The sequence below is a fragment of the Vigna unguiculata genome, chromosome 5, assembly GCF_037176805.1.
Source record: "Vigna unguiculata cultivar grain cowpea cultivar isolate G323 ecotype 2 chromosome 5, ASM3717680v1, whole genome shotgun sequence".
NCBI classification, from domain to species: Eukaryota; Viridiplantae; Streptophyta; class Magnoliopsida; order Fabales; family Fabaceae; genus Vigna; species Vigna unguiculata.
Window position 1 is genome coordinate 52,513,652 of NC_140796.1, and position 27,902 is coordinate 52,541,553.

Genomic DNA, 27,902 nt, shown 5'->3' on the forward strand with positions numbered 1-27,902 from the left:
TTATGAATTTCACCAGTCAATTATTTCAACAAACATGGATGTCAGATGGAGACAACATGTCTTTTTCTATTATTATTATTATTATTATTATTATTATTATTATTATATTCTCTTTCAAAGGGCCCATCATTCTCAAAGATTCCACGTGTAAATCTAGAGACAAACAGCTAATGTTTCGATAAGAGATAACTACGAGGTTCATTTTACGATATCGAATGGAATCTTTATATCGTAGGAGCAGGGCACGAACTACATTAAGATCATATCATAGAAACAAGGAAATGCCAAAATGGAAACTTAGCAAAATTAATGTATATAATATGATATGATAAAATTTAAAATTAAGCAAACTTTTGAATGGACAATAATAAATGACACAACAGGGCTACATTCATAACAAAGGCTCTTCGGTGTAGACCCTGTATTATTGACGAAGTCTTAGTAGTAATCGCAGCAATGTGTTGCATAAATTTGTTGAAACGATATAAGCTGGTTTAGTTAACTTAATAGCCTGCAGGAGGCGGTGGGGAGTTATAGAGGTAAGGTAGGTGATGTGGCGGGTACTTGTGAACATAATGAGGAGGTGGAGGTGGAGACTTGTACACGTATGGAGGAGGAGGTGAAGGAGATGGAGGGGGAGGAGATTTGTAGACGTATGGGGACTTGTGGACATATGGTGAAGTCGAGTGGGATGGAGGTGGTGGTGACTTGTAGATATATGGTGGTGGAGGTGAAGGGGATGGAGGTGGTGGAGATTTATAGACATAAGGAGGTGGTGGTGATGGGAATGGTGGTGGTGGAGACTTGTAGACATACGGAGGAGGTGGTGAATGGGATGGTGGGGGAGGAGACTTATAAATATATGGAGGGGGTGGTGATGGAGATGGTGGTGGTGGGGACTTGTAGACATAAGGAGGGGGAGGTGATGGAGATGGTGGAGGGGGAGATTTGTAGACGTATGAAGGAGACTTGTGAATATATGGTGGAGGAGGTGAGGGGGATGGAGGTGGTGGAGACTTGTATACATAAGGAGGGGGAGGTGAGGGAGATGGTGGAGGAGGAGACTTATATACATATGGTGGAGGAGGCGAGGGGGATGGAGGTGGTGGAGACTTGTACACATAAGGAGGGGGAGGTGATGGAGATGGTGGAGGGGGAGATTTGTAGACATATGGAGGAGACTTGTGAATATATGGTGGAGGAGGTGAGGGGGATGGAGGTGGTGGAGACTTGTAGACATAAGGAGGTGGAGGTGATGGAGATGGTGGAGGGGGAGATTTGTAGACATAAGGGGGTGGAGGAGGAGACTTGTAGACATATGGTGGGGGAGGTGAGGGGGATGGAGGTGGTGGAGACTTGTAAACATAAGGAGGGGGAGGTGATGGAGATGGTGGAGGTGGGGACTTGTAGACATAAGGAGGTGGAGGTGATGGAGATGGTGGAGGAGGAGACTTGTACACATATGGTGGAGGAGGTGAGGAGGATGGAGGTGGTGGAGACTTGTAGACATAAGGAGGGGGAGGTGAGGGGGATGGAGGTGGTGGAGACTTGTAAACGTAAGGAGGGGGTGGTGATGGGGATGGAGGTGGAGGAGATTTATACACGTATGGAGGGGGTGGTGAAGGAGATGGAGGTGGAGGAGACTTATAAACATATGGTGGGGGTGGTGATGGGGATGGTGGTGGAGGAGACTTGTAGATATATGGAGGTGGTGGTGAAGGAGAGGGAGGTGGTGGTGACTTATAGACATAAGGTGAAGGTGGAGATTTGTGTGCATGTGGAGGTTTTTTGTAATGGTGGGGTGGGTGTTTTGCATGCTCTGGTGGAGAGTAATAGGTTGGCTGGGATGCATAGTAAGGCTTATAGTTATAATCATCACCAGCCACAGTGATAGCAATTAGACAAAATGCCAATCCATAGATGAGTCGAGGCCAGTGCCTCGGCCCTGCCGATGTTCTCATCTTCTATCAGTGTGCAGCACCAGTGGTTGTTTAGATGAGCTATGCTCTATGCTTGCATTTGCAAAGTATGCATCCTAACCCTTTATATAGTGTTAGCCTTCAGTTATGGCTGATACTGTTTATTTGTTAAATGCATCGACAGACTGGTTGAGGATTTAATATACATGCTGCACATTACCCTTTTTGTTCAAATCATTATTCGGAGTTGAAGTTGCAGGCCTCCATTATGTGAATTCATATTTCTTACGATATGGATTAGCAACAAAGTCAAGAAAGAAGGTTGGCAATGGCATGGTTGGACGTAAGAACTAGTTGAATTGGATCAAATTTTGAAAATGCGCGTTAAAGCAGCCAGCTATGATTATTTCAATTGAACTTTAGAGAACCGGTGAATATATTAGAGCAAGCCTGAAGTACCAAACATCATATTGAAGTCAAATGTCAGGGTGTCGGTCAAAACAAAAACCTACCAGACATCCGGATCAATAGGCAAACTTACATTCTCAAGTCATGACAATGGCTATAGTTAAAATTATCCCCATGAGAATGTGACATTATAATTTTATCTTGGTATGATTACTTTAGAGTATTTTACGGTTTTTCTCATCCGTACAAAACTTGGTCTTATGAACCTTTGATCAGTTACCCCATTTGACTAGGTTTTCAGGGTTTAACTGTTGATGTAATATTATTGGTACTTCACTGATGTTTGTTTTTCCACATTAACATTGAGCATCTAACTAACTATGTTCTTAACTGCATTTTGAGTGGTTTCCCTATCCGATTGTAATTTTCCATTACATTACTGGTCTAGTGCGAACTCTGCAGGTAGGACTCATTTTTCCTAGTGATTTCATTATACTTGCTATATGTACTGTTCTAGACATATTAGAGAATGCTGCTACTGTTTTTACTCTGCCATCATCGTGTTGTTTTCAGAGACATGTATTCTATATATAAGGTGATCCATTAGTTGCATTTTGATAGTCATTTAATTGTAGAGATAAACACAACTTGCTCCACGTATGTCCTTGACATGGTGCAGGAATACTAGTAGGTTTATTAACTTACATATCAAAATTAACTATTTGTGTCTGTCATAGACTCATGGCCAAAGACATTTGGAGATTCATTTTCTTGTCAAGTTAAGGTACAAATTAGTCATGAGTGAAACTAGTAAGAATTCGATCCCAATACCTAGTTTATCTGCACCCAAATATATAGCAGATATTAAAGAGATCTTAGTTTTGAAATTAGATGAAAATTTGAACAGTCAGGGAAGATAATTCCTTTTACAGTTATAGATCGTAATTAAAATTTTAATCCATGTTGACCCTGTTGTCTCTCGTATAAGACATTCTCCTTCAACTTATGCAGGACATTGATATACCTTGCCATTTATTTTAGTATTTCTTAATTTCAATTCCCTAATCAAACACATTCTTATTACACGGATTGGCTAAAAGAGAATTGCATCATATTATATAGCATTGCATTGCCGGTGAGTTCTAATGTAACCTGAGTTCAGAAATAATTGATGTTGGCAGTGTCAACGAGTTGGTGTGGCCAGCTGTGGGAAAGGAATTATATTCACAATTTCGTGGGAAGCCATCAAATAATCTTCTCTCCTCTCAGGTTCTCCTTAAACCCAATTTCTTTTCCTGAAAATTTCATGAAAATAGATAATATATTCTAAAATTCAACTTCTCTGACATATAGTAAGAAGCAATTTTAACCATTCCATTTTGGATAGAGGGGTAAGATTATTATTCCATTTTATATTTCATTTCACTGGTATGCTTATTCCTTCAAGGAAAACAAAGAGTTGAGATTAATTTTCCATAAAATATTTTTAATATTATATTATATAAATTCTGATATATTGAGTTTACAAATATTTTAGCTTTTTGGGGAGAAGAAATAATTTCGGCCATTCAATTTATATGAATATTTAATAATAATTTTTCAAAATCAATTTTAATTTAGATGTAGGTATATGCATTCTATGGGCACTTTAAAAATCTTTCTATCAAATTTTTTATTTTCTCCTATTCAATATGTTGAACATATTTTTATTGGGAAATTATAAAAAGTTTGGTCAATTAATTCCTGAATTCACAAATTGTCAAAATAAATTTTGTCAAAAGATAATTTTTCTATCATAATTTCAGAAATTGCAAATGCAATTGTTTATGTAGGTAAATTGGTCGATGCTCTTAATTTCATTCATTAACTTAGTGTATTATTTTATTTTAAATTTGGTATATATTGGTTGTTGCTTTTTCTTTTTTTAAATTTGAGATGTCCTTTAATAAAGAATTCGATTCGTAGTTAAGAGGTTGACTTCTTTTAATATATGTTTTGTGTTCACACGGGCATCGAGATCCAATATTTGTCCATATACATATTTAAGGAGCATGATTGTCCTTCAACCATGTTAGTTGGTTACAAAAAACTTGAAATAAGAGTTTGAATCATAAAAATAATGTTTGAGTTTGACCATAACAATAGTAGTTAAAAACAATGAGATCAAACCAAGTATCAGAATTATAACTCTTTGATTTTTTAATTTAATAAAAAAATCACTATTGATTTTTAGATAAGTATTATTTAAAAAGTGAATGAATGTTGGTCATATATACAATAATTAGTTATTGAATAATGATGTAAAATTAAAGCATATATCACTTGTTCTTAACTTTTATGCGTAATGTAATTGATTTTATTTAACTTTTATAATGTGTTCATTTGAAGGAGAGGATTTGAGAACGAGTGGATGGGTTTGAGTGGATTTGAGAGTGAATTTTGTGTTGTTTTTTTAAAGGATTTAGAGGTGATTGTGAGTAGAATTTAAAGTAATTTTTGTGAAAGTTGATGAGAAATTTGATTGATATGATAGATTAAAAAAATATGTTTTAATAGAAGTATTGAGGAGATTACCATTTTGCCCTTACCATATTGCCCACACAAATCTATTCCACTTGAGAGGGGATCAAATATCTCACTTTCTCTCTACACATAGATCCATTCCACTTGAACTGGGATCGAATCTCTCACTTTCTGCCTACACATAGATTCGTTCCATTTGAGGTGGGATTGGATCCAGTTCTTTAGCCACATCCATATTCGTTCCAAGTGAGATGGGAACAGATTCATGCTCTTCACGTTCAACTCCTTCGCTCATACCATGCGTGGATGGGTTCCAACTTTGCCAGGTGTTTAACCACACCAAATCCATTTCAAGTGAGGTGGGAATGGATCCATGCTCTTTATCGTTCACAGGTCCCTTTGCTCACACTTACTATGCATGGATGTGTTCCAACTTTGTAGAGGGTAAAATTGTATTTAACCAAGTGAATCAACTTAAATGATCGCGTGTTAGGTGGGATTGGAAAACTACTAAATCCCGCTAATTGTTGCATGCCTTCCTCTTAATTTTCTTCAAACGAACACATAAATTATTACGTAATTCATCTTCACATTACCACTCAACTTCAAACGAACACAGTGTTACACTTTAAGTAATTAAAAAAGAACTATTTCCCTAAAGTATTAATTATATTATGATATTTATGGTGTAGTGGTTTTTTTAAGAAGTTTTGTTATTTTAATTTGTTAGCACTAGTTTTTAGTAAATAAGAAGAAAATATAAGTGTAGTACTTCAAGCTTTATTAATATTCTTCGTTAAAGAAAAAAGCAAAAGTTTGTCTCGATGCCCAGCAAAATTTAAGAAATGTCTTACATTGGATTATTAGTTATAAAAGTAAAAGGTGGAATGAACAGTCTGATCCGTGAGAGTTTGAATTTAGTTCTAGGACTTAAATAAATTAAAGTAACATTATTTAAAATAGTTTCACTTTTCACTTTCGTGCTTAATTGCATATAGATTCTTCCTACACATTATAATAAAATTAATTTATTAAAATACAATTAAATAATATGATTAAATTGCAGTTTAATAATAACACGTACGATTTATTTCAAACTAATAATAAATGTGAAAGATAAAAATTAATTTCAAATTCTATGTATTTATTAACTTTTAATAATTTAAAACGAAGGTAAAAAGGTGGAAGTAAATTTTAAAGTTATTTTTTATTTATCAGCATTTAAAAAATAAGTTGATAGAAAAATACGCCATCAAACACGTAAAGTATGGCTTAGCCAAATCAAAACTATAACTTTTGCAAAGAAATAACAAAGAAAAAGTATTACTTATTATAAGATTGGAGGGACCAAAATATTGTTGTTGTGTGTATCACGAAACCACGTTCTCGCATAAATTGATAGAAGATCGCAGTGTTATAAAAAAACAAAAAGATATCACTAGCCTTTAGTCAAATCATTGAATCCAGTATTAAACATTGCGATAATTATAGAGTTATTATTTTCTCGTATAATTTTTATAATGATTTTTTAAACACGGTTATTTATTTATATTTACAGAAAAATACATTTATTAAGAATTTACTTTGTTATCATATCACAATAATCAATAGATATTATAGCGATATATTTGAATTCATTATTTAATACATGTATAAATGAAGGATAAAAAACTCATGCGTAAAAAAGTTTTAAATTGGAAAGCAAATTGTTTAATTTTGTATATTGTTAGTTAAGCAACACGATTTTAAACCTATTTTCATTTGCGTAATAAAAATTAGAGTAAATACTTTATAATTTATTGATGATATAATGAATTTTTATGATGCCATCAAATTATTAATTGTCATGATTAGTGGTTGATTTTTTAATAAGTAATGAAAAGGTTATATGGATGATTATTGATTGAAAGTATAATTTTGTTTTGCAGTAGGAGTATATGGAAATTAATCTCAAAATAATTGTCTAAAGCCTGATCTAACTTTTATAAAAAATATGTGAAATTCATAAACTAGATTGTGTTTACCAATTTCTAGTGAAAAAGAAAATAGAGTGGGTGCCGTGAAATACGTTTATTTTTAATCCTACTTTTGAATTATTTTCATTCCCATTTAACATAAAAATTAAGAAAGTAACAGTTTTTTTTATTTTAATAAATATAATATTTAATTGCATCATTGTCTCATATTAATACTTTTATTTCACTAAATAGAAAACAAATGTAAAACAATTATTTTAAATAAATAAATAAGAGATGCAAAAAGCAATTATCAGTTTGACATAATAGTTTTTTTGTATATAAAAGATATTAGGAACTTTGATCAAAAGTAAAAAAAAAAATCTCTATATTGTGTGCAGTATATTTTTGAAATATAAGATAAAAAAATTATCTACGGATTACTGGATAATCGGGTTGATTCTAATTTTTGTGTGCACATGGATATAGTATTATATAATTTAATAGTAATATTGGGGAAAGCGTGTGTAAACCTATTGCATGCGCGCATTTATACTACATATAATATCTTGACTATTTTAGGTTTCGGTACTCAACACAGCAGGAGATGTTAATTCAAAATAACAATAATAACACTAAATTGGTGAAATTAGAGCACATAATTCAGCCTTTACGATAAAAGCGTTATGCGTTTTGAATCCTCGCTGCGGCTGATCCTCTTAGCTTCCAACCATTTATGCAGTGAGCACTGGGCATTCTGTCTTTGTTTTGTATTGTGAGTTATGATTTATGTTTTTGAGGCTTATTTGTAATGCTGCCCAAAGCTGAAGCATGGTTTCATGGTTTGTATGTGCTTGGGGAGTACTGTTATAGGGCATTTGTGTGGGAATATGTTAGTACGGTGGTTTTGAAATAATTAGTATAATATACTTAAATATTAATTAACCACAATTTTTTGGTAGGTTGTACTAAGGAAAGATTGATCATTTTTCATTTTTGTAAATGAGAAAGGGTAACGCTTATACCTATATAATACATTATTTAATAGGTGATAAAAAAAAAAGGAGATATCTAAGCATAAGGAAAAACCGAATCATATACAGGTAGGGTATTTCTATTCGCTCGAAGGTGATTATTTGTGTTTTGACACATCCACAATCACGTCTCTGTAACACATAGGGCAAGCCTGAAAAAAACACAGAAAAGAAGAGGCATTTCAGCATATGCCAAATTGAGCACTACAAATATTTAACGAACTCGTTATTATAAATTAATTGAATCAACATGGCGTGAATCCTAAAAAATATGCATTTCACAAAGAAAATTTGGGAGTAGTAATTGCCAGTGAGAAACCTAAATTAGTTCTTATATGCCTCGTGATCTCTCTAATGCTTTGATAGATTCTGAAGTTCGGAGTCTATTACGCACTCGGAGATCTCATTCCTAAACAACTTGCCTTATTGATGCTAAGCCATTTGTTCCCACAGCTAGCATGATAGGCATGTTTGCATGGTAAAGTCATCCTCTTGTCCCCTCTTCTATATTCCATCTGACAAATCACGCATCTAAACATGAAAATGAATCAGAATAGCACATTAAGGAGGAGTCAATATCCAAACAATTGCTCTTCTGTCAAGAAAACAATAGATAAGTATAGGACAAGTATGCAATGGGCTCAATATACCAAAGTATTTGTAGAATTCTTGTATAATCTACATAAGCACATGTTCTATTTAAGGGAATCCTTAGTGATAGTCTTGGAACACCTAATAAATCCATTACTGATCCTTTTTTTTTCTAATACAACCCATTTGTCTGCTACCGCACCCATATTTATTAGCCTCGTTGCTAGACAATGTAGTTTAACAGAGCTAAGAAGGCATATAATTCCGAAAAAAATTTACTAAACAGAAAAACTTACATGAAGTAATTTCATTTTCAGAAAACTAAAACAAAATCTAGAAACGGAAAATAACCTCTCCTCCCGTGACTTCTTCCTAAAGAAGAAAAAGCGGCCACACTTGTATTTCGATACTGGAATCGATGAAATTTGTTCTTGGGTGAGACCACGACACTCAGTTCCAACTGTCTCACCTAATTCAAGTAGTTCCTACGATAAATAAAATGGTATCAATGTGAGGAAAAGGTAAAAAAAATAAAACCAAGTGAAAGAAGTCTGTACTTCCAACTTTTATCTATTGTTATTCTTCGAGATAGAACAAGGAATTTAGATTTTCACAGGTAACAACAACCAAGCCTTTTCCATCACCAGGTGGCACATCATTAGCAAGTAGAAAGGGATTTACAGAGAAGATAAAAGAATACAGTCCCAGAATTTCTTCAATAACTAACATGGAAAAGGATACTATTAAGAAAAAGTATTGTACTACTATAACGAAGGGAACAAAGAACTTGACTTTTACAACTAAGTGCTCATGATGATCAGAACGACACGCATGTCATACAAATTATAACCCCATCAACCAATAAACCGTGATAGTTTAAGTTGGATGGTCTGCCCTATAGTTGTCTGTTACATTGGTAACTGTCTCACACACCCATCCATTGGTTTGAACCCTTAATAACTTCCACCACCCTATTAGTCTATTTTATAGGTGAAGGCAAGGGTTGTCAATATCATGCTTTCTTGTCTAAACCAAATAATTTTGGAAATGGTATAGAGGTTTTGCAGCGCCTTCCTTACTTGCAACTTTAATGAGTGACAAAAGGTCCTAATCGCTAGATCAATCCCACAACTGTCTCCTTTGTAACTATTATAAGCAATTGTTAAATGATACAACTTTTAAACATATTTTTGGGAAAATGATGCAGTAGTAGTGTGGATAGAACGTAATGCATTATGCTGGAAGAAACGAAGGGGGAAGAGGCTTGTGCAGGAGTAAAACGACCAAAAAGGAAAAGGTTGAAGATATAGGTTCTAAAAATCAAACAATTGTAAAACTTACCATTATATACATCTAGAATATTGGTTGTATACTTTTAAGAAACCAAATATAAGATTAGTTTACTTTTAAGTGAGAAATATATGTGGCAAACAAAAGGAAGGTTACTTTCAGCCCAACCTCATAGGTCATGTTGTCAGGATCAATATTGTCTTCCCAACTGACCTGAAAAAAATTATAAAAAAATGGCTTAGCTCATTCTAATTAATTCGTGATTGTGTTGTAGGCATAGATACAACTTCAATGTTTAAAGAATATCCATTTAATTATTTAAATACTTAATGCACCAGAAATTTAATAAAAATACCTCATAGTCATTGAAATCATTATGATGCCTTCTCGGACCTGAAAGAAAAGAGATGGATTTGTTTTAATTTTGAGCAGACATATTATACATTGGTTGGACTACAGATCTGTAAAAGGGGTTTAAAGTGGATAATATATTTGTTGAAAATTATCCAGTGATGAAACTCTGTAGCTTACATTCAGTAGAACTGTCTAGTGTGACATTGTTTACTCCTTCCCTTTCTATACGTACTGTTGCCATCTGTTCATTGATTGTTGCAGAGTTTTCCGAGTGCCTTCTATACTCATCCATCAATTGTTCATGATAATTCACCTCGTAACCATTACTATCCTGATGGTACGAGGTACTGTCTGGTTCAAACAGCCCAGATTTGTAAAAGCTTGTAGTTGAACTTGAAGGGTATGAACTCTCCTGTGTATGTATGGAAACTTTTTTACTTGCAACTTTCAACCAGAGCTCTACTCGCAGGAAAATAACATGAATAATGTTGTATATAAACCCTTTAAAAGAAGACCTTTATTCTATATTTGAAAAGTTTTACACTGTATATCAAACTTAGCTATGTATCCCAACAAATCTACAAAAAGGAAACAATAAAAAGGGTGCGAAAAATCTATCAATATCCAAACATAATGTAGATAATATCTCTGAAGGTACCTGAGCATGTGAGGCACCAGAAAAAATGAAGTTAACATGTTCGTATGTAAGACCTTCAACATATTCAATAAAGCTTCCTGCTGTACTATAGGGATAGCTCATGTTACTGTAACGGACCTCCATGTGTGGGTTCTAACTGATCTTGAATTCTATCTGCCGGACAAGTAATCTGCAGAGTGAATTCAAAGAAAATAGTGAATCAGTAATGTGAATTTACGGAAAATGGTGAATCTGCAGAGTGAATCACAAAAGGTAACGTGCAGAATGAATTCACATACAAGTAATTTTTAGAGTGAATTCAAGTATTCAATTCCGCATGTCCGTCAGTAAAACTGAAGCAATCAACACCAGATCACTCAGCTACTCTAAAATGTTAACCTGAATTTTGAGATAAAGAAATGATTAGGTCTTTCTAGATACTGTAGTTCGAAAACCCAAATTATTGTTGGCCTAATTACAATAACTATGAAAGTCAATAAGTAGTAAATCACTACTCATATAGTTATTGATCACGAAAATAATGAAACAATTAAGATACAGCAACAATTTTAATTTCGTTATTACTGAACAAAATTAAAATCCTAACATACACTACATATAAAACAATCATTGGATATGAACGACATTATTGCATAATTTTTGCATTCGTCAGATTCTAAAAAAAGAGGAACAAAGTTGCATGAAGCATTTTCACGGTGAACTTGAAAGCACACTAATCAAGTGGAAAAGGAAACAAAGCTTAAACACTCTCAAGGTAGTTAGTTATGCAACGAAGAACAAGATCGCGTGGAACGAAAACTGAAATCTTCGATCTCTGGTGAAGAAAAGAAAAACTGAACGACGAGTACCTGTTTAGTTGTACGGAAGCAGAGAATTAGAACATAAGCCTCGCAGTTGCGTTGATTCTAGAAGTGTAACAAGAAAAATGGTGATAGGTGAAGACTGAAGATGAAAATGAATGCACGAGTGTAAGATAAAGAAAGAGAATTGAATGGAAGGAATATGAAGAAACTGACCTTGATATCTTTTGGTGCCGAATGAAAATGAATGAACCAACGAACGAACGAATGAAAAGTTTTGTAACTTCCTCTGTTAACTCTGCTTTCTCCACCTTTAAGCACTTCTTGAAGGAACACGCCAACTCCGTTAGAGGATCATGATCACCTGCCTCGCACCTCTTCTCCAACCGTTTCAGTTTTTTCTCTTTAATTTTCTTTTTATTTTATGTATTTATTTAGCTATTATATTTATTTATAATATATTAACTCAACTCAACAGATTAAAAATAATTTATAAACACTTTTTCTTAATATATATTATGAAAAAAAGTCTTATAGCAAATTATACTATTTTTAATTATAATATCATATCATGTAATGTCATTTTTAAGCACTTATATATGTAGCCTAAGTTACATTATATAGTGACGAGAGAGTTGAACACAAAAGAAATTATAAATTCATTGTTTTGAAGGTTTTGAATCAGAAGTGTAGATATTTTATGTTTATGTTTATGTTAAATTTATGTATCATTGATATCCTATGTTCTCTGTATCTTTCTTCTAAAAGACCTATCGATTATAGGCTTATATTGTATCCAAAAGTTTTTTTTTTATGGATGGTCAAGGAAGTGTGTCTCGTGATGATGAACAACAGTGATATTTTTTATTAACACGAGTGGATGGTTGAAAATCAAAGTATGAATGTATGAATTTAAGTTTTACGTCAAGTAGTAACAAGAAAATTGAGTGTTATGTAAATAAGAATATCATATATCTATTTTATTAAAGTTTGTCAATTTTGTATAGAAAGGTTTGAACTTATATCTCTTTAGTATTATATTTTTTTAGAAAGATCTGTCACACTACTAATAAATTTTATTTTCTAAATAATTAAAAATAAGCAAAGAGTAGCATGGTGCACTTCATTTCTGGGAATATATGTCTCATGAATGCAAGTTCATTTTTGTCTAATTTACTTTTCTTTTTAGTGTTTAATGGATGGCAAACTGTGCTCACTGCACACCTAAGAGGAACAACACATGGAAAAGATAGTGCGAGGCATGTGAGAAAATGAAGGTGAATTGATGAGAATAAGCAAGTGGTGGCGTGGAAGTGAAGCGAAACACGAAAAGCATAACTTATCTTGACATATTCCAATCACAGCACAGTCCCTTTGTCTGCACTGATGAAGCCTGAAAATGAAGAAATAAAGAATAGCCACGAGACATTCGCTAAGTAATTAATAAACCAATTCAAAAGATTCGCTGCTTCTCCTCAAGGGATATGTTCTGTGCAGAGGAATGGCATCACTCATGCCAGACCCATATTTTATTAGGTTACTCTCTAATTTTTCAAATCCTAAATTTTTAGTTTCTCTGTTTTTAAAATAAAAGTTTAGTCTTTTATATTTTTTCTTTTTAAATGAATGATTTTAATCTAATTGTTTATATTAAGACTTTGATGTCTAAAGTACTAATACCAACCCACATGTGATACATTCTTTTCTTTATTCTAATTGTTTGATTGAGCTCCAAATGTGAGTTAATTTCAAACCAAACCAAATTTAATTTTTTTAAGTGCAATCCAAACACACATAAGTTGTTGCCATAACAATTATGACATATAAATAATATTGAATTTGATTCTCTTAAAATAATGTCATGAAATTAAATCTTATATATAAAAAGAATGTGATAAGAAAAATTTTCCACCAAAAATTATGAACCAAATTTTCGAGATATAAATTAATCGTGGTAAACAAAAGTTAATTGATACTTTAACGTATACCTATAAAATATTATTATAATGACACGTTATTAGTGGTTGACACAACCACTTAATATTTATGAAATATGTAGATAATTAACAAGTATTTATCAAATACATAAACAATTAACAAATGTATGACATCATAACACAAAGTCCAATCTTAAATTTTAAGAACAGAACACACATATTTCTTATAAACATGGAAACCAAATTAGCACAAATGCAATACGAATTGTATTTTCTTCATGCTTTTCTAAGTGCTTTACCAATTCATCCATTTTATTGATCATTACCATACAAATATTGAATATATATATATATATATATATATATATATATATATATATATATATATATATATAATTACACATAAATAAATGATTAAATATAATTTTAGCTATTCAACTTTGCATTAAAATTTTTCATTTTCAAAATTTTTATATATTTTAATTTTCAAACTTTAAAAATAAATATATATATATATATATATAATCATTTTATTTCAATTACGTTAATTTTTTTTTACGTATCAAACACATCTCAAATTAACATTTAAATTATTTATATAAAGATTCTTATTTCAATGTATGTCTGAAGGAAAACAGATTTGAAAAAAAAAATTAATGTTTTTGAATTAAAACGACTATATCTATCCCTTCATTTATTTTTTAAGTTAAAATAAATTTGTAGACTAAAATGTATCAAAAATTTCACACGAGTTACAATTTTATTAGGGACTACAAATATATTTAGGGTGTGTTTGGACGATGCAATTTAAGAGGGTAATTCATTTATTTGGAGAATTTAAATTTCTTCTAAGTAAAATAACTTGTTTGGATGAAGAAATTAGAAGGGAATTAAAATTAAATAATTTTAAGAAGGTATTTCAAATCACTAAAATAGTAGAATTTGGAAATTCACTCAAAAAGGAAGGAAATTGAAATTCCACAATTTTTGAAATTCATCGTTGTTCAACATTAGAGGTGTCAATTTGCCTCAGATGACCTAGATGATCGAGACGAGTCGGGCCAACCCAATGACATACACATACCGGGTTGGCCTGACGATAAAACAGGTCTGACGATAAAGACGGGTCAGGCAGGCGAACGATCAAGGCGGGCTGGGCATGATTGACTACTAAAACGGGCCGAACGACCCAAATGGACCAGACGGTCTAGATGACCCAAATGAGCCCAATAATCAAGACAAGTCGGACGAGCTTGAAGACCCACACGGGCTAGATGGGTCTGACAACTCAAACGGGTTGGGCAGGCCCGACGACCTAGACAGGTCGAATGAGCCCGGTAACCAAGACGGGTCGACAAGCTCGACAACTAAGACGGGTCAGGTGGACCCAATAAACCATATGGGCTCGGGGGCCCAACGACGTATACAGGTCAGGCTGGGTCAATGACCTTAACGGGCCTGACCGACCCAACAACCCAAATAGGCTTGACCGACCCGACGACTAAAATGGGCCTGACCGACCCGACGACCCAAACAGGACTGACCGGCTCGACGATTCAAACAAGCCTGATGTGCTCGACGATCCTAACAGGTTCGATCAGCTTGACGATCCTAATGGGTTGACTGGCCCGACGAACTTAACGGGTTGGGCTAGACTAGCCTGACGAACTAGACGAGCTTGACGATGTACACGAGTCAGACCAAGTCGAAGACCTTAATTTGACTGAATTTAAATATTTTAAGTTGACAATTATATTTGTTAAATTTAAATTCAAAATTTATATATTAAAATAAATATTATTAAAATGAAATTTTATCTCATAAGAGAAATTCAATTATTTTATCCAAACAAGAAATTGAAATGTAAGATATTTCAATTACTCTATCCAAGCATATTATTTAAAAAATGAAGGAAATTCAATTGCAAGAATTTTAAATACAATACATTTTAATTTCTTTGAATTGTTGAAATGCATCATCCAAACACAAGGTTAAGGTATAATTATTGATTTTGTACCCCAATTTTTTTAGTTTGTTCAATTTAATTCCCAAATTTTTGAAACGTTCAATTTGGTACCCTTATTTTTTAAAATTGATCAATTTAGTACCATATTGAATACACTTGATCAATGATACATCAACAAAGAGACTAAAATGATGTTAACTACACCCAACAAACAAGTCAATCCAATTAACTACTAAAACGGGCCGAACGACCCAAATGGACCAGACGGTCTAGATGACCCAAATGAGCCCAATAATCAAGACAAGTCGGACGAGCTTGAAGACCCACACGGGCTGGATGGGTCTGACAACTCAAACGGGTTGGGCAGGCCCGACGACCTAGACAGGTCGGATGAGCCCGGTAACCAAGACGGGTCGACAAGCTCGACAACTAAGACGGGTCAGGTGGACCCAATAAACCATATGGGCTCGGGGGCCCAACGACGTATACAGGTCAGGCTGGGTCAATGACCTTAACGGGCCTGACCGACCCAACAACCCAAATAGGCTTGACCGACCCGACGACTAAAATGGGCCTGACCGACCCGACGACCCAAACAGGCCTGACCGGCTCGACGATTCAAACAAGCCTGATGTGCTCGACGATCCTAACAGGTTCGATCAGCTTGACGATCCTAATGGGTTGACTGGCCCGACGAACTTAACGGGTTGGGCTAGACTAGCCTGACGAACTAGACGAGCTTGACGATGTACACGAGTCAGACCAAGTCGAAGACCTTAATTTGACTGAATTTAAATATTTTAAGTTGACAATTATATTTGTTAAATTTAAATTCAAAATTTATATATTAAAATAAATATTATTAAAATGAAATTTTATCTCATAAGAGAAATTCAATTATTTTATCCAAACAAGAAATTGAAATGTAAGATATTTCAATTACTCTATCCAAGCATATTATTTAAAAAATGAAGGAAATTCAATTGCAAGAATTTTAAATACAATACATTTTAATTTCTTTGAATTGTTGAAATGCATCATCCAAACACAAGGTTAAGGTATAATTATTGATTTTGTACCCCAATTTTTTTAGTTTGTTCAATTTAATTCCCAAATTTTTGAAACGTTCAATTTGGTACCCTTATTTTTTAAAATTGATCAATTTAGTACCATATTGAATACACTTGATCAATGATACATCAACAAAGAGACTAAAATGATGTTAACTACACCCAACAAACAAGTCAATCCAATTAACTACTAAAACGGGCCGAACGACCCAAATGGACCAGACGGTCTAGATGACCCAAATGAGCCCAATAATCAAGACAAGTCGGACGAGCTTGAAGACCCACACGGGCTGGATGGGTCTGACAACTCAAACGGGTTGGGCAGGCCCGACGACCTAGACAGGTCGGATGAGCCCGGTAACCAAGACGGGTCGACAAGCTCGACAACTAAGACGGGTCAGGTGGACCCAATAAACCATATGGGCTCGGGGGCCCAACGACGTATACAGGTCAGGCTGGGTCAATGACCTTAACGGGCCTGACCGACCCAACAACCCAAATAGGCTTGACCGACCCGACGACTAAAATGGGCCTGACCGACCCGACGACCCAAACAGGCCTGACCGGCTCGACGATTCAAACAAGCCTGATGTGCTCGACGATCCTAACAGGTTCGATCAGCTTGACGATCCTAATGGGTTGACTGGCCCGACGAACTTAACGGGTTGGGCTAGACTAGCCTGACGAACTAGACGAGCTTGACGATGTACACGAGTCAGACCAAGTCGAAGACCTTAATTTGACTGAATTTAAATATTTTAAGTTGACAATTATATTTGTTAAATTTAAATTCAAAATTTATATATTAAAATAAATATTATTAAAATGAAATTTTATCTCATAAGAGAAATTCAATTATTTTATCCAAACAAGAAATTGAAATGTAAGATATTTCAATTACTCTATCCAAGCATATTATTTAAAAAATGAAGGAAATTCAATTGCAAGAATTTTAAATACAATACATTTTAATTTCTTTGAATTGTTGAAATGCATCATCCAAACACAAGGTTAAGGTATAATTATTGATTTTGTACCCCAATTTTTTTAGTTTGTTCAATTTAATTCCCAAATTTTTGAAACGTTCAATTTGGTACCCTTATTTTTTAAAATTGATCAATTTAGTACCATATTGAATACACTTGATCAATGATACATCAACAAAGAGACTAAAATGATGTTAACTACACCCAACAAACAAGTCAATCCAATTAACTACTAAAACGGGCCGAACGACCCAAATGGACCAGACGGTCTAGATGACCCAAATGAGCCCAATAATCAAGACAAGTCGGACGAGCTTGAAGACCCACACGGGCTGGATGGGTCTGACAACTCAAACGGGTTGGGCAGGCCCGACGACCTAGACAGGTCGGATGAGCCCGGTAACCAAGACGGGTCGACAAGCTCGACAACTAAGACGGGTCAGGTGGACCCAATAAACCATATGGGCTCGGGGGCCCAACGACGTATACAGGTCAGGCTGGGTCAATGACCTTAACGGGCCTGACCGACCCAACAACCCAAATAGGCTTGACCGACCCGACGACTAAAATGGGCCTGACCGACCCGACGACCCAAACAGGCCTGACCGGCTCGACGATTCAAACAAGCCTGATGTGCTCGACGATCCTAATGGGTTGACTGGCCCAACGAACTTAACGGGTTGGGCTAGACTAGCCTGACGAACTAGACGAGCTTGACGATGTACACGAGTCAGACCAAGTCGAAGACCTTAATTTGACTGAATTTAAATATTTTAAGTTGACAATTATATTTGTTAAATTTAAATTCAAAATTTATATATTAAAATAAATATTATTAAAATGAAATTTTATCTCATAAGAGAAATTCAATTATTTTATCCAAACAAGAAATTGAAATGTAAGATATTTCAATTACTCTATCCAAGCATATTATTTAAAAAATGAAGGAAATTCAATTGCAAGAATTTTAAATACAATACATTTTAATTTCTTTGAATTGTTGAAATGCATCATCCAAACACAAGGTTAAGGTATAATTATTGATTTTGTACCCCAATTTTTTTAGTTTGTTCAATTTAATTCCCAAATTTTTGAAACGTTCAATTTGGTACCCTTATTTTTTAAAATTGATCAATTTAGTACCATATTGAATACACTTGATCAATGATACATCAACAAAGAGACTAAAATGATGTTAACTACACCCAACAAACAAGTCAATCCAATTAACAACTTCACCCAAGTTTTTATTGCACAGTGATAGTTCACTAGTATACAAACGGCATTAACTGTAATATAACGGAAGGTACCAAACTGAATCACTTTAAAAAATAAGAGTATGAAACTGAACCTTCTAAAAACTCGGGAACCAAATTGAACCTTCCAAAAATTCGGAGACCAAATTGTACAAACTCAAAAAATTGGGAGACCAAATCAATAATTATACCTATATTTAATGATAAAAAAACTTTGAATGCAGTTTTGGTACCACAGATATTGTTAGTATATGACACTTTGTGATAATCAAGCCCCACCAGAACCATACTTCTTTCCAAGAACAAGTAACTGAAGTTTGTCATAACCAGCAAGCACACCAGCACCTGCAACTGCACGAAGGATGTTTGCGCCGGCACCCTTGAAGAGAGATTTTGAACCTTCATTCTTCACAATTTGCGACAATGCATCCAAAGAGCTTTTGTACTTCACAGCTTCACCCGATGTCATCATCATTCTTCTGCGAACCGTATCCAACGGGTACGAGGCAATGCTTGCACTGATAGTAACCACCCACCCCAAAGCAAAGCTAGCCAAGAAACTATCCTGAAAAAATAGAAATGAAAAATATTGACCAAACTAACCAAGGTGACAAAAAAGGGACCATGAAAAGTGTAATGCTTTACCTCCAAAGTTCCCACCAAGAGCACTGGTTTCAGAGAATCATACATGCCAAAGTATAAACCACGGTAGACAATGATTCCAACGCAAGAAACGTTGAAGCCACGGTAGAGGCCAGCAACACCGTCTGATTGAAGAGTCTTCCTGTAGACATCGATCAAGCCATTGAATTGCCTCTCTCCACCACCCTTTTTTCCAGCCTTGGCATCATTGGCGAGGCGGGTTCGAGCGTAATCCAATGAATATACAAACACCGAAGACACAGCTCCTGCTGCACCACCAGATGCTATGTTCCCTGCAAACCATTTCCAGTATCCATCCCTGTCTTTCTTGAAGTTGAACAGCTTCTTAAAGTAGTCTTTAAATGCAAAATTCAAGGCCTATAAAAGCATTAGAAAGTAGTCACCACAAGCTTAATAATTAATGGATGATATAATAGACCAAGTACACGAACACATAGTAGGTCTCAACCATACAAAGTTTCACGTTGGAATGACAAGTATACCTGTGTTGGGAAGTAACGGATAACATTAGCAGTGTTCCCTCTCCACAATGAAACAAACCCTTCATCTTTGATTGTTCTTCCAAAGCAATCTCCAATGCCCTTGTAGGGTTCAGAGAGCCGGCCCGCTTTGATCATCTCATCCTGATTTTGAATGAGAAGCTTTACACGCTCAATAGGAGCAGCCGCACTCTTGGACACTGCCGCAGAAACTCCACCCATGAGAAAATCGGTGGCAAAGCTTCCCCAGTTTTTCTCCGAAGGGGATGGGACGAACACAGGTGAACCTGCAGAATGCATGTAGTTTGTGGCATTGCATGCGGGCATGACAGGGAACTGTAACCCTGCATTTGAATAATTTTCAGGAGAGAATCGCTGCTGAAACAGAGCTAGCCTTTTCAAACCTCCGTAACAAGTTCCAACATGTGGGGAAAGGTTGGAGCTGGATCTCGAGTGAAGCTGGCCAGCAAGCTTTTGTTCGATCGTTGGGTGCTGTTGTTTATCAATCATCATTGCTTGAGTAGTTGAGTGCTTAGAAATACTATGAACTACAAAAAGAATAAATTGTGTTAAGCTACTTACTTACGGACTTAAATGAAATCAAGACCTGGGCTATTTGAGTTCAAGAGTAACACTGAATTCGCAATCACATTTAAGCTGCTTATTGACAGCTTCTGCTTATTACTGGCGAAGAAAAGGAAGGTGAAGTAACTAAGTAAAATTAAGAGTACTATCATTTTGTAGTACTGATCACTGATGTTTATACTGTGGTAATAGTATACATCGTTTCTTATTCTACTTCAAAGTCATTAATTTTTCTTGTCTTTTGCGAAAAATGCATTGATTATATGTAGTTGATAAAACATAACATGATAGTATATAGAGCAATACTAACAGAAAATCATAATGTTTATCGTAGTTATAACAAGCATCATAATGATTGAAAACTAATTTCCATCCCATGCCTAACAACATTATAACAATATCAACAGCCTTCTCTCTATCAATCTATTAGAGGAAAAAATTATGTTATCTAGTTACATGACACAAGAGCCTTCTCATTATATCTGTATACGAGAGACAATTATAACAAAAAATGCTTTGTATTATATAGAGTTTACTCTTAAACAGAAATAAGATTTGTCTCAAAGCCATACTATTAAACTGTCACCATGTGAAAATCAAGTTTCAAGTAGATAAAAGTGATAAAAATGTAAGAACCCAGGATGACAAAAATAAAGCGTTGAATTCTTAGCCGACTAAACCTCAGACCAAAACAAAGACAACTTCCAAAGTCACCACGCTGTCTTTCCACTACATAGTATAGTTTAGGTAGGATTTAGTCTATAAATGAGGTATGATAGGTAAGATAAAAACTCTGCATTGTACTTTGTAATTACCTTAGCCTATTTGAACAATAGAGAACTACTTTGTCAAAGAAATTTATGCAGAGTTATATAACAACCAGTCCTACCTGATGAAATTTAAATGTCAAAATTTATGCAGTCAGAACCACACTTCAATTAGAAACACAGTTATATAACAACCAGCTATGGAATCAAGTAAATAGAGTGTCTTAAATAAACATAAATCGATCAAAATTGATAAAGAAACCAGCTTAAGCCATAATCCAGAAATTAAAAGGACAAAATAACAGAAACTAACTCGTAAATCAACACGAACAAGGTTATAAAGAGAAACGCAAATTAAAGTCAAACCAGACACTGAGGGAGAGAGACTGTATCGTTGGTCTTGAGTTCTTGAATGAGAACAGAGATAACACGTTAAGAAAGAAGCGCTTGAATGAAAACCTTTCAGGCTCCTGAACTTGGGGAGTCTCGAACCGTTATGATAATTAAGTTAAAAATATTTTTTCTCCTTAGTCCGTATCAACCTGCAAATCTTACGGCTGTATATCATGGTAGGCACAAATCCTACACTTTTGGAGAAATAGGTTGATTTTGCACATTATAGTGGAATAGTTAATGCTGCAAAATGAGCTTCCACTTCTTACCGAGACTGAAGGTTTCATTGAAGTTTCTGGCATTGACTTGTTTGCACAAGACTTTTCAAGTTGGACCGTTTCTGTTAATAAATTAGAGGCCTGTTTGTTTATCGCATGAACATTTCCACTCAAAATCGCCCAAAATAAACGAAAACGACAAGTTAACAAGAAAGAAAAATGCAAAATAAACCATTTTAAATAATGTTTGAATCTCCGTTGCCTTGGATCTAAAATTGAGTCCTTTCCACCATTGACACAAACAAAAAATTATAGGTTCTGTTTGTTCCGTCTAGTAACAAGTACTAAATTGTTTGGAGGTGAAACCAAACACCCACTAAACCTATCAGATTGTTCTATATAAAATATTTTCGAAGAAACCTTCCAAAAAAGTATTTCTACTAAAGTAATCAAAGGCAAACACGCCATCCCGTTGAACGGTCCAGCACCTATATACTAAACATGAAGAAGACAATAAAATAACAATAAGGGGAGGAACAAATAACAATACTTAGTTGGTGACAATTTAAAAAACAAAAAAGTGGACCGAAACAACTAAGTTTTCAAAGACTACTTGAAAGCTTTCACGAAAGTCCTATGGAAAAATACATAGTTAAAAATGAATCAAACATTCTTCATGTAGCAACTTAACGTAACAAAGTTATAATAAAGTCTGTACCAAAAAAAGTTACAGATTCAAGTCGGTGCATACTCCCAGGGATGCTTGTAACCTTTTTCCCCGAATTGCACAATTATTTTTGTGTACAATATGCAGCTTTAAGGCCAAAAATAACGCATGTGGCATGCGGATACAACAATAACAGTTACAATTAAGATGACAAAAACAAGTCAAATCCACATCAATGGTGAATTGATGACCAATAAGAGCTAAGTGTCTTGGAGCAACATCCTTCTTTTCTGTCATACTGGCAAAATCCCACATGCCAATTTATAGTGATTAAATGAGGTAAAGCACACAACTACTTGAGCAAAAACATTCACATTCCAAATGAATTTGCGCATCTCAGCTAAGTTGCTAGCGCCACAGCACTGCAAAAGGTATAAAAAACATATATTGTCAACTGAACTCTCTTCTCAACTATATGGTTGGAAGCTTTGAACAAATTGATAGATCATTCATTCACTATGTTAATGCAATTATTTTATATCTACAGCCTAGTAACCTACCATGTTAAACTATAACTGTAACAGCAAATTATTAAACACTTTAAACGAAACGGATTCATTTTATACCTCATTTAAGCAATAACGGCTGATCCTTTCTGAGAAACAGCTACTGTTGTCTGCCTAAGCTGATATGTTCCCTCCCCTGCGGCCGGTTCATTCCTATAGAGGCAGGGTCTAAAGGCATCTCAGATGTACTGAAATCTGTCTCTAGCTCTTTTTGTTTCAGTTTCAAGATCCTGCGCTCATTTTCTAATTTCATTCTTTTGTTCTCCAATCTCAGCCTCTCCAGCTCTCTGTCCTTCTTGCTGCAGTATCTTAACCACTTAAGCCGCTGTTTCTCAAGTTCAAGAGCTTGGGCTTGGTAGCTGATATTTTGCTCTTGAAGCTGCAACATCTGGATTTTAATCCACTCTCTTTGTTCCCGTAATGACTTTCCGGGGTCTTGAAAAACTCTTGCCATTTCAACCTCAAATTTGTCCATCCGAGAAGTTTGTGGGCCAAAATGGCCATCCTCCTCGCTTAATGTATTTCTATCACAGAGTTCCTGCATCCTCCCTCCATCCTCGTGTGCATTAATATTAATTTCATCATCCAACTCATCATCCTCACTATCATTGTTCTCCTCATCTTCATCCTCAGATCCATTATTTTCTCTTGAGTCCCTCCCATGCTCCATAGAATAACCTTGTAAATCAAGTTCATGACAATTTGGTATTCTTTGCCCATTATGGTAGGCACACATCTCCTTATAAAACAAGTGTTTTGAGCTCAGGATCTTCCTGACATCATCCTTCATCTTAGCTGACAGGTTAGGTATTGAATCCATTAATGCAGGATTCTCAACCACTTGACAACAAGTTCCCCTTCCAAGTATGTCATTTAACCTCTTGTATCTCTTATTTAAGTCATTGAACTTGTCCTCACACTGCTGAGGCGACACATGGCAACCCTTGCTTATCATTATCTTAGAGACTGTTTTCCACTTGCCCTTCTTCTGTAAAACCCCAGATTTCCTTTTATGACCATCCATGCCCCCAATAGTGCCATCATCACCCACACAACTCACCACTGTTATAAGAAGCCTAACCACATTATCTGTCCACTTCATTCGCTGCCAAGGAGACCCCTTTTTGCTCTTCCCACCATCCGGGTTCTCACAATTCCCTTCTTCTGCATAGCTAGGCTCATCCTCGTCACTCAACTCATTACTATTGGAAGGAGCAATTGTCTTTCCTTTACCAAAATTCAACCCGGCATTCAAATTTTTCACTTCAATTAGGCCAATGGGGTGATCACTTTCGAGACCACCCATGATATTCAAGTGTTGTTGACCAGTAATTGATGGATGACCAAGTTGAGTCTGTTGATGTCTATGAAATGAAGATTCCAAGTCCAAAATCCCCCCACTGGGACCAGATAAAAATCCACCACCCAAACCCGAACTATTCATTCTTGGAACTCAAACACAAAACCCTAATCCTCGAAGATGGTGAACAGAAACAGACTAGAACAAAATCTTAAATCTCAATAATTGGGTCGTGCACAGAACAGTAGTTATTTACAACCAGTTGACTAAGCCTAACACCACCAGAAATCTTGAAAGCCAGAAACTTTTGCTCCCACAACTAAAAAATTAAATAAAGCTCATGGAATTCACATGTAGGCAATTAACGAACATTAACTAGAAATAATCATGAGAAGCTTGATATGTTGTGATAAGAACATATACCCTTGCGTTCAAATCTAAACCCCTACATAAAAATATAAGCTGATATTCACTGGGATTAAAACCAAAGTTGATGACAATTCTGATATTGATTACAGATCTTGTTTTGGCTTACCTGTTGGTGAGCAAAGATCAGTAACACAGTAGCAGCAGCAAAAGAAAAAGACAAGAAAGAGGGAGCTTTCCCCTGTTTTGATAATGGGGAACCAACTTCACTGTTTTGTTATCTCTTTCACCTTCACAGTTCGATATTAGGATGAGATAAATCTTTCTTACTCAGCAGCAGATTTGTCTAATATTTTAAAAATCCCTTAATTTTGTTGGTTCTTTCCTCTAAAGCATTAGTTGTCACCATGTTTAATAAATAGTTTACCTTATCCTGAGAAAAAAATATATAAATAATTATATTTTAAGAGTAGATAAATATTTTATGTTATTAAGAATTAAAAAATAACATAAAAAATAACTATATCATATAAAGATGTTTTATTTGATAATAGGTGTTTTAAAAGTAATAGTACTTTTATTTAAGAAAACATACTTACTAATTTTTAAATTTTAATATAGTATGATTTTCTATAATTTATTTTGTTAACCAACCACTAAATTAAATCTTCAAATCAATACCTGGTAATATTTATCAAATGACAATAAATACTTAAATTCATAATAAACCTATTAATTAGTATATTAGCTTATTCAGAATTTGCTTGCAACTTCCTCACAAACATTTAATCTACGTCCAGATAGCAATTATTAAAAAAAAACATCAAAAGGACCTGTTTTATAATATTATATAATGTTTGACATATTCGAAATTAATAAATTATAATTATGTAATTATTTTTTATTAATTTATTAAGTATTTTAAATATAACTATACATATATATATATATATTAATTCATTGAATTTGAATTATTTACATTTTAAATTATTTTAATTTCAAATAATTTTATTGTTGGTACAGATTATTTCATTTAATGTTAAATACTAAAATTGTAAATATAAAAATTGTTCTTCCACCTGATCACATTAACAAAAATGTTCCCAACAAATTATAAAAAAATGTCATTCTGAAAGGAATAATTTTACCAATCAAACAATGATTTTAACATTCTCGATAATAAAATTATTTAATTCCTAATAGATGATGATTAAAATAAGTTTATCTTAGATTAATCAAAAAATAGTTTTGTTATTGTTAACAGAATAAATTTTTAATAACATCTAGAAAAAAACAAGTTAGTTTTATTAGAGTTAGTCAAGAAAAATCTAGTCCCTTAAAATCTTGAACTTGTATTTAATGATAAAAGAATAACTTTAATTTACATTAATTAAACATAAGATTTATACATATTAAAATAAAATAAAAAAATATGTTCCACATTATCCCAACGTTATATTACTGATGTTAGAAAAAAAAAAAACTTAAGTAATAACAAATGATAAATATACTCATGTATTGAATAACAAAAACAGAATTATTCAACCAATAATATCTTCATTAAGATTGAGATGAAAATTTATAAGAAAAAAAAAATATAACATATATATATATATATATATATATATATATATATATATATATTATCATACAATTGCAACATAATATATAATATAAATATGTTTTATTTTATAAAAAATATTTTCAAACTTATATAAATAGTAATTTTAGTTGACCAGATATACTTAATAGTTTTGAGAATTTCATATAGTATTATTTTTCTCTCTTTTTTTTCTTAAACAAACACAAAATTAACTTTTAAAATTAATAGCTGATATCACTTGTCAACTAATAAAACATAGTTAAATTCATAATAAAATTATTAAATAATATATTAACTTAATAAAATTTTACACCATACTTCTTTTCGTATGCTTAATCGAAAAAATATTTCATATTTATTAGGAAAGAGCATTTGTACCATGTACTCTACAAATGGTACATTTTCGAGGATGTTTAAAACAGTTGAAATTTTGATTTTCAGTAGTAAAATATTTAAATATAAATAGAAATTTTATAAATGAGTTTCAAATACTTTATAACACACCTTATTTATATATAGCACAATAGGTTTTTACAAGTCTTCTTACTCTCTGGCACTATCTTTTTAAAGATCAGAGACAGTTGGAGTGGTCTTCTTAGCGAGCTATTTCTTTTTGTATGATCAATTTCTTCATATGTGTAAGTTGAAATTTCACTATTTTTTCTTTTGGTCAAATATGTCTTGGCTTGCATGTGAAATTCTCTTCGTATAACGTTTTGATCTCCTATATGAGTCTCTATTGATCAATGATCATAATGGTTTAATCTGGTTATGCTTGTGATGTTTTGATATGTAGATAGATATCCTTTGAACTTTGAGGTGTGTTTTCTATCTTAAAGCTACCTTAAGTTGTTATGTTAGGTGTGAGAAGCTAAATTTTTATTATTGTAATATGTTTGTTTGGTGATTATTATTGAATTCGAGTTTGGATGTCTCTTTGGTTGAATTTGTATTGATATCTAGTTTAGAGTGAATATGTGATGATGTGGTAAAACATTTGGTAGAATGATAAAAATTGTGAAATTGTTGTTTTATGTGTTTGAAATTTGTGATGTTAGCTGGTTTTGTTGAATTTCCATCGTGGAACTTTAATTGAGTAATATGACATTGGTTAAGTTAAGAACCACAAATTTTTATGATCATAAAGGTGTTTTATACTGAGAATTTACTTAAGAAATGTCAAATTTTACAAATCAAGCTCAAGAGGAAAAGTTGAAATTTTCTGACACCGTCAACGCCACTTAGTCAATAGATTCTCATATCTATCTATCGTTGGATGAGGGTTTTTTCTCGTTAGGCGATGCCAAATTTAGAAAGCTTAATGACTTGGTACCATTGGGCGTCAGAAAATCCAAATAAATCCTAGGAACTCTAGGGGTCCTCTTGTTGGATGACCACTAGGCTGGTTGGGCGCTGCTTGGTTGTCGTTTGATGCCACTCTTTCGGGGATTTCTTTGTTTAAGTGGTGTTAGGCGACAACTAATGGTGTTGGCCGGTAGTTGGGTGACTTGAAAATTCTTTTTTAAAGTTCATAATGGATTGTTTAAG

General features: G+C 33.9%; 4 protein-coding genes across 9 annotated transcripts; all 4 read right to left on the reverse strand.

The window, feature by feature from the left end:
- Window positions 1-297: 297 nt before the first annotated feature.
- On the reverse strand, window positions 298-2,060 carry LOC114183585 (uncharacterized). The gene has a single exon (XM_028070657.2). The coding sequence runs from the start codon at window positions 1,959-1,961 to the stop codon at window positions 504-506; it is 1,458 nt and encodes a 485-aa protein (XP_027926458.1). The 5' UTR covers window positions 1,962-2,060; the 3' UTR covers window positions 298-503.
- Window positions 2,061-7,774: 5,714 nt separating this feature from the next.
- On the reverse strand, window positions 7,775-11,943 carry LOC114183740 (E3 ubiquitin-protein ligase BIG BROTHER-like). Of its 6 annotated transcripts, none has more exons than XR_003604507.2 (10): window positions 11,749-11,942; window positions 11,581-11,637; window positions 11,011-11,110; window positions 10,733-10,901; window positions 10,252-10,486; window positions 10,076-10,113; window positions 9,889-9,933; window positions 8,782-8,915; window positions 8,159-8,370; window positions 7,775-7,991 (listed from the first exon to the last, which is right to left on the reverse strand). XR_003604507.2 is itself a non-coding variant. In XM_028070866.2 (10 exons), the coding sequence occupies exons 4-10, from the start codon at window positions 10,853-10,855 to the stop codon at window positions 7,938-7,940; spliced, it is 738 nt and encodes a 245-aa protein (XP_027926667.1). In that variant the 5' UTR covers window positions 10,856-10,901; window positions 11,011-11,110; window positions 11,581-11,637; window positions 11,749-11,942; the 3' UTR covers window positions 7,775-7,937. The 6 variants fall into 6 exon arrangements, 5 of the variants coding, with proteins under 5 accessions (XP_027926667.1, XP_027926668.1, XP_027926670.1 ...); XM_028070866.2 differs by having other exon boundaries at window positions 8,262-8,370; XM_028070867.2 differs by having other exon boundaries at window positions 8,262-8,370; window positions 11,581-11,674; window positions 11,749-11,930.
- Window positions 11,944-18,456: 6,513 nt separating this feature from the next.
- On the reverse strand, window positions 18,457-20,402 carry LOC114184869 (ADP/ATP translocase 1, mitochondrial-like). Its single transcript, XM_028072234.2, has 3 exons — window positions 19,893-20,402; window positions 19,393-19,767; window positions 18,457-19,312 (listed from the first exon to the last, which is right to left on the reverse strand). Exons 1-3 carry the CDS (start codon window positions 20,400-20,402, stop codon window positions 19,016-19,018), a joined length of 1,182 nt encoding a protein of 393 aa, XP_027928035.1. The 3' UTR covers window positions 18,457-19,015.
- A 2,102-nt stretch (window positions 20,403-22,504) lies between these two features.
- LOC114184868 (uncharacterized) lies at window positions 22,505-24,926 on the reverse strand. Its single transcript, XM_085673708.1, has 2 exons — window positions 23,146-24,926; window positions 22,505-22,941 (listed from the first exon to the last, which is right to left on the reverse strand). Exon 1 carries the CDS (start codon window positions 24,527-24,529, stop codon window positions 23,186-23,188), a length of 1,344 nt encoding a protein of 447 aa, XP_085529834.1. The 5' UTR covers window positions 24,530-24,926; the 3' UTR covers window positions 22,505-22,941; window positions 23,146-23,185.
- Between the last annotated feature and the right edge of the window lie 2,976 nt (window positions 24,927-27,902).

Coding starts and splice junctions, on each gene's coding strand:
- LOC114183585 (XM_028070657.2), bottom strand. CDS start 1,961: ATGAGAACATCGGCAGGGCCGAGGCACTGGCCTCGACTCATCTATGGA.
- LOC114183740 (XM_028070869.2), bottom strand. CDS start 10,855: ATGGAGGTCCGTTACAGTAACATGAGCTATCCCTATAGTACAGCAGGA. Junction 9,934..10,075: donor ATGATTTCAATGACTATGAG/GTATTTTTATTA, acceptor AATTTTTTTCAG/GTCAGTTGGGAAGACAATAT. Junction 7,992..8,261: donor AATGGCTTAGCATCAATAAG/GCAAGTTGTTTA, acceptor TGTTTTTTTCAG/GCTTGCCCTATGTGTTACAG.
- LOC114184869 (XM_028072234.2), bottom strand. CDS start 20,402: ATGATGATTGATAAACAACAGCACCCAACGATCGAACAAAAGCTTGCT. Junction 19,768..19,892: donor TCCGTTACTTCCCAACACAG/GTATACTTGTCA, acceptor ATGCTTTTATAG/GCCTTGAATTTTGCATTTAA. Junction 19,313..19,392: donor TCTTGGTGGGAACTTTGGAG/GTAAAGCATTAC, acceptor CTATTTTTTCAG/GATAGTTTCTTGGCTAGCTT.
- LOC114184868 (XM_085673708.1), bottom strand. CDS start 24,529: ATGAATAGTTCGGGTTTGGGTGGTGGATTTTTATCTGGTCCCAGTGGG.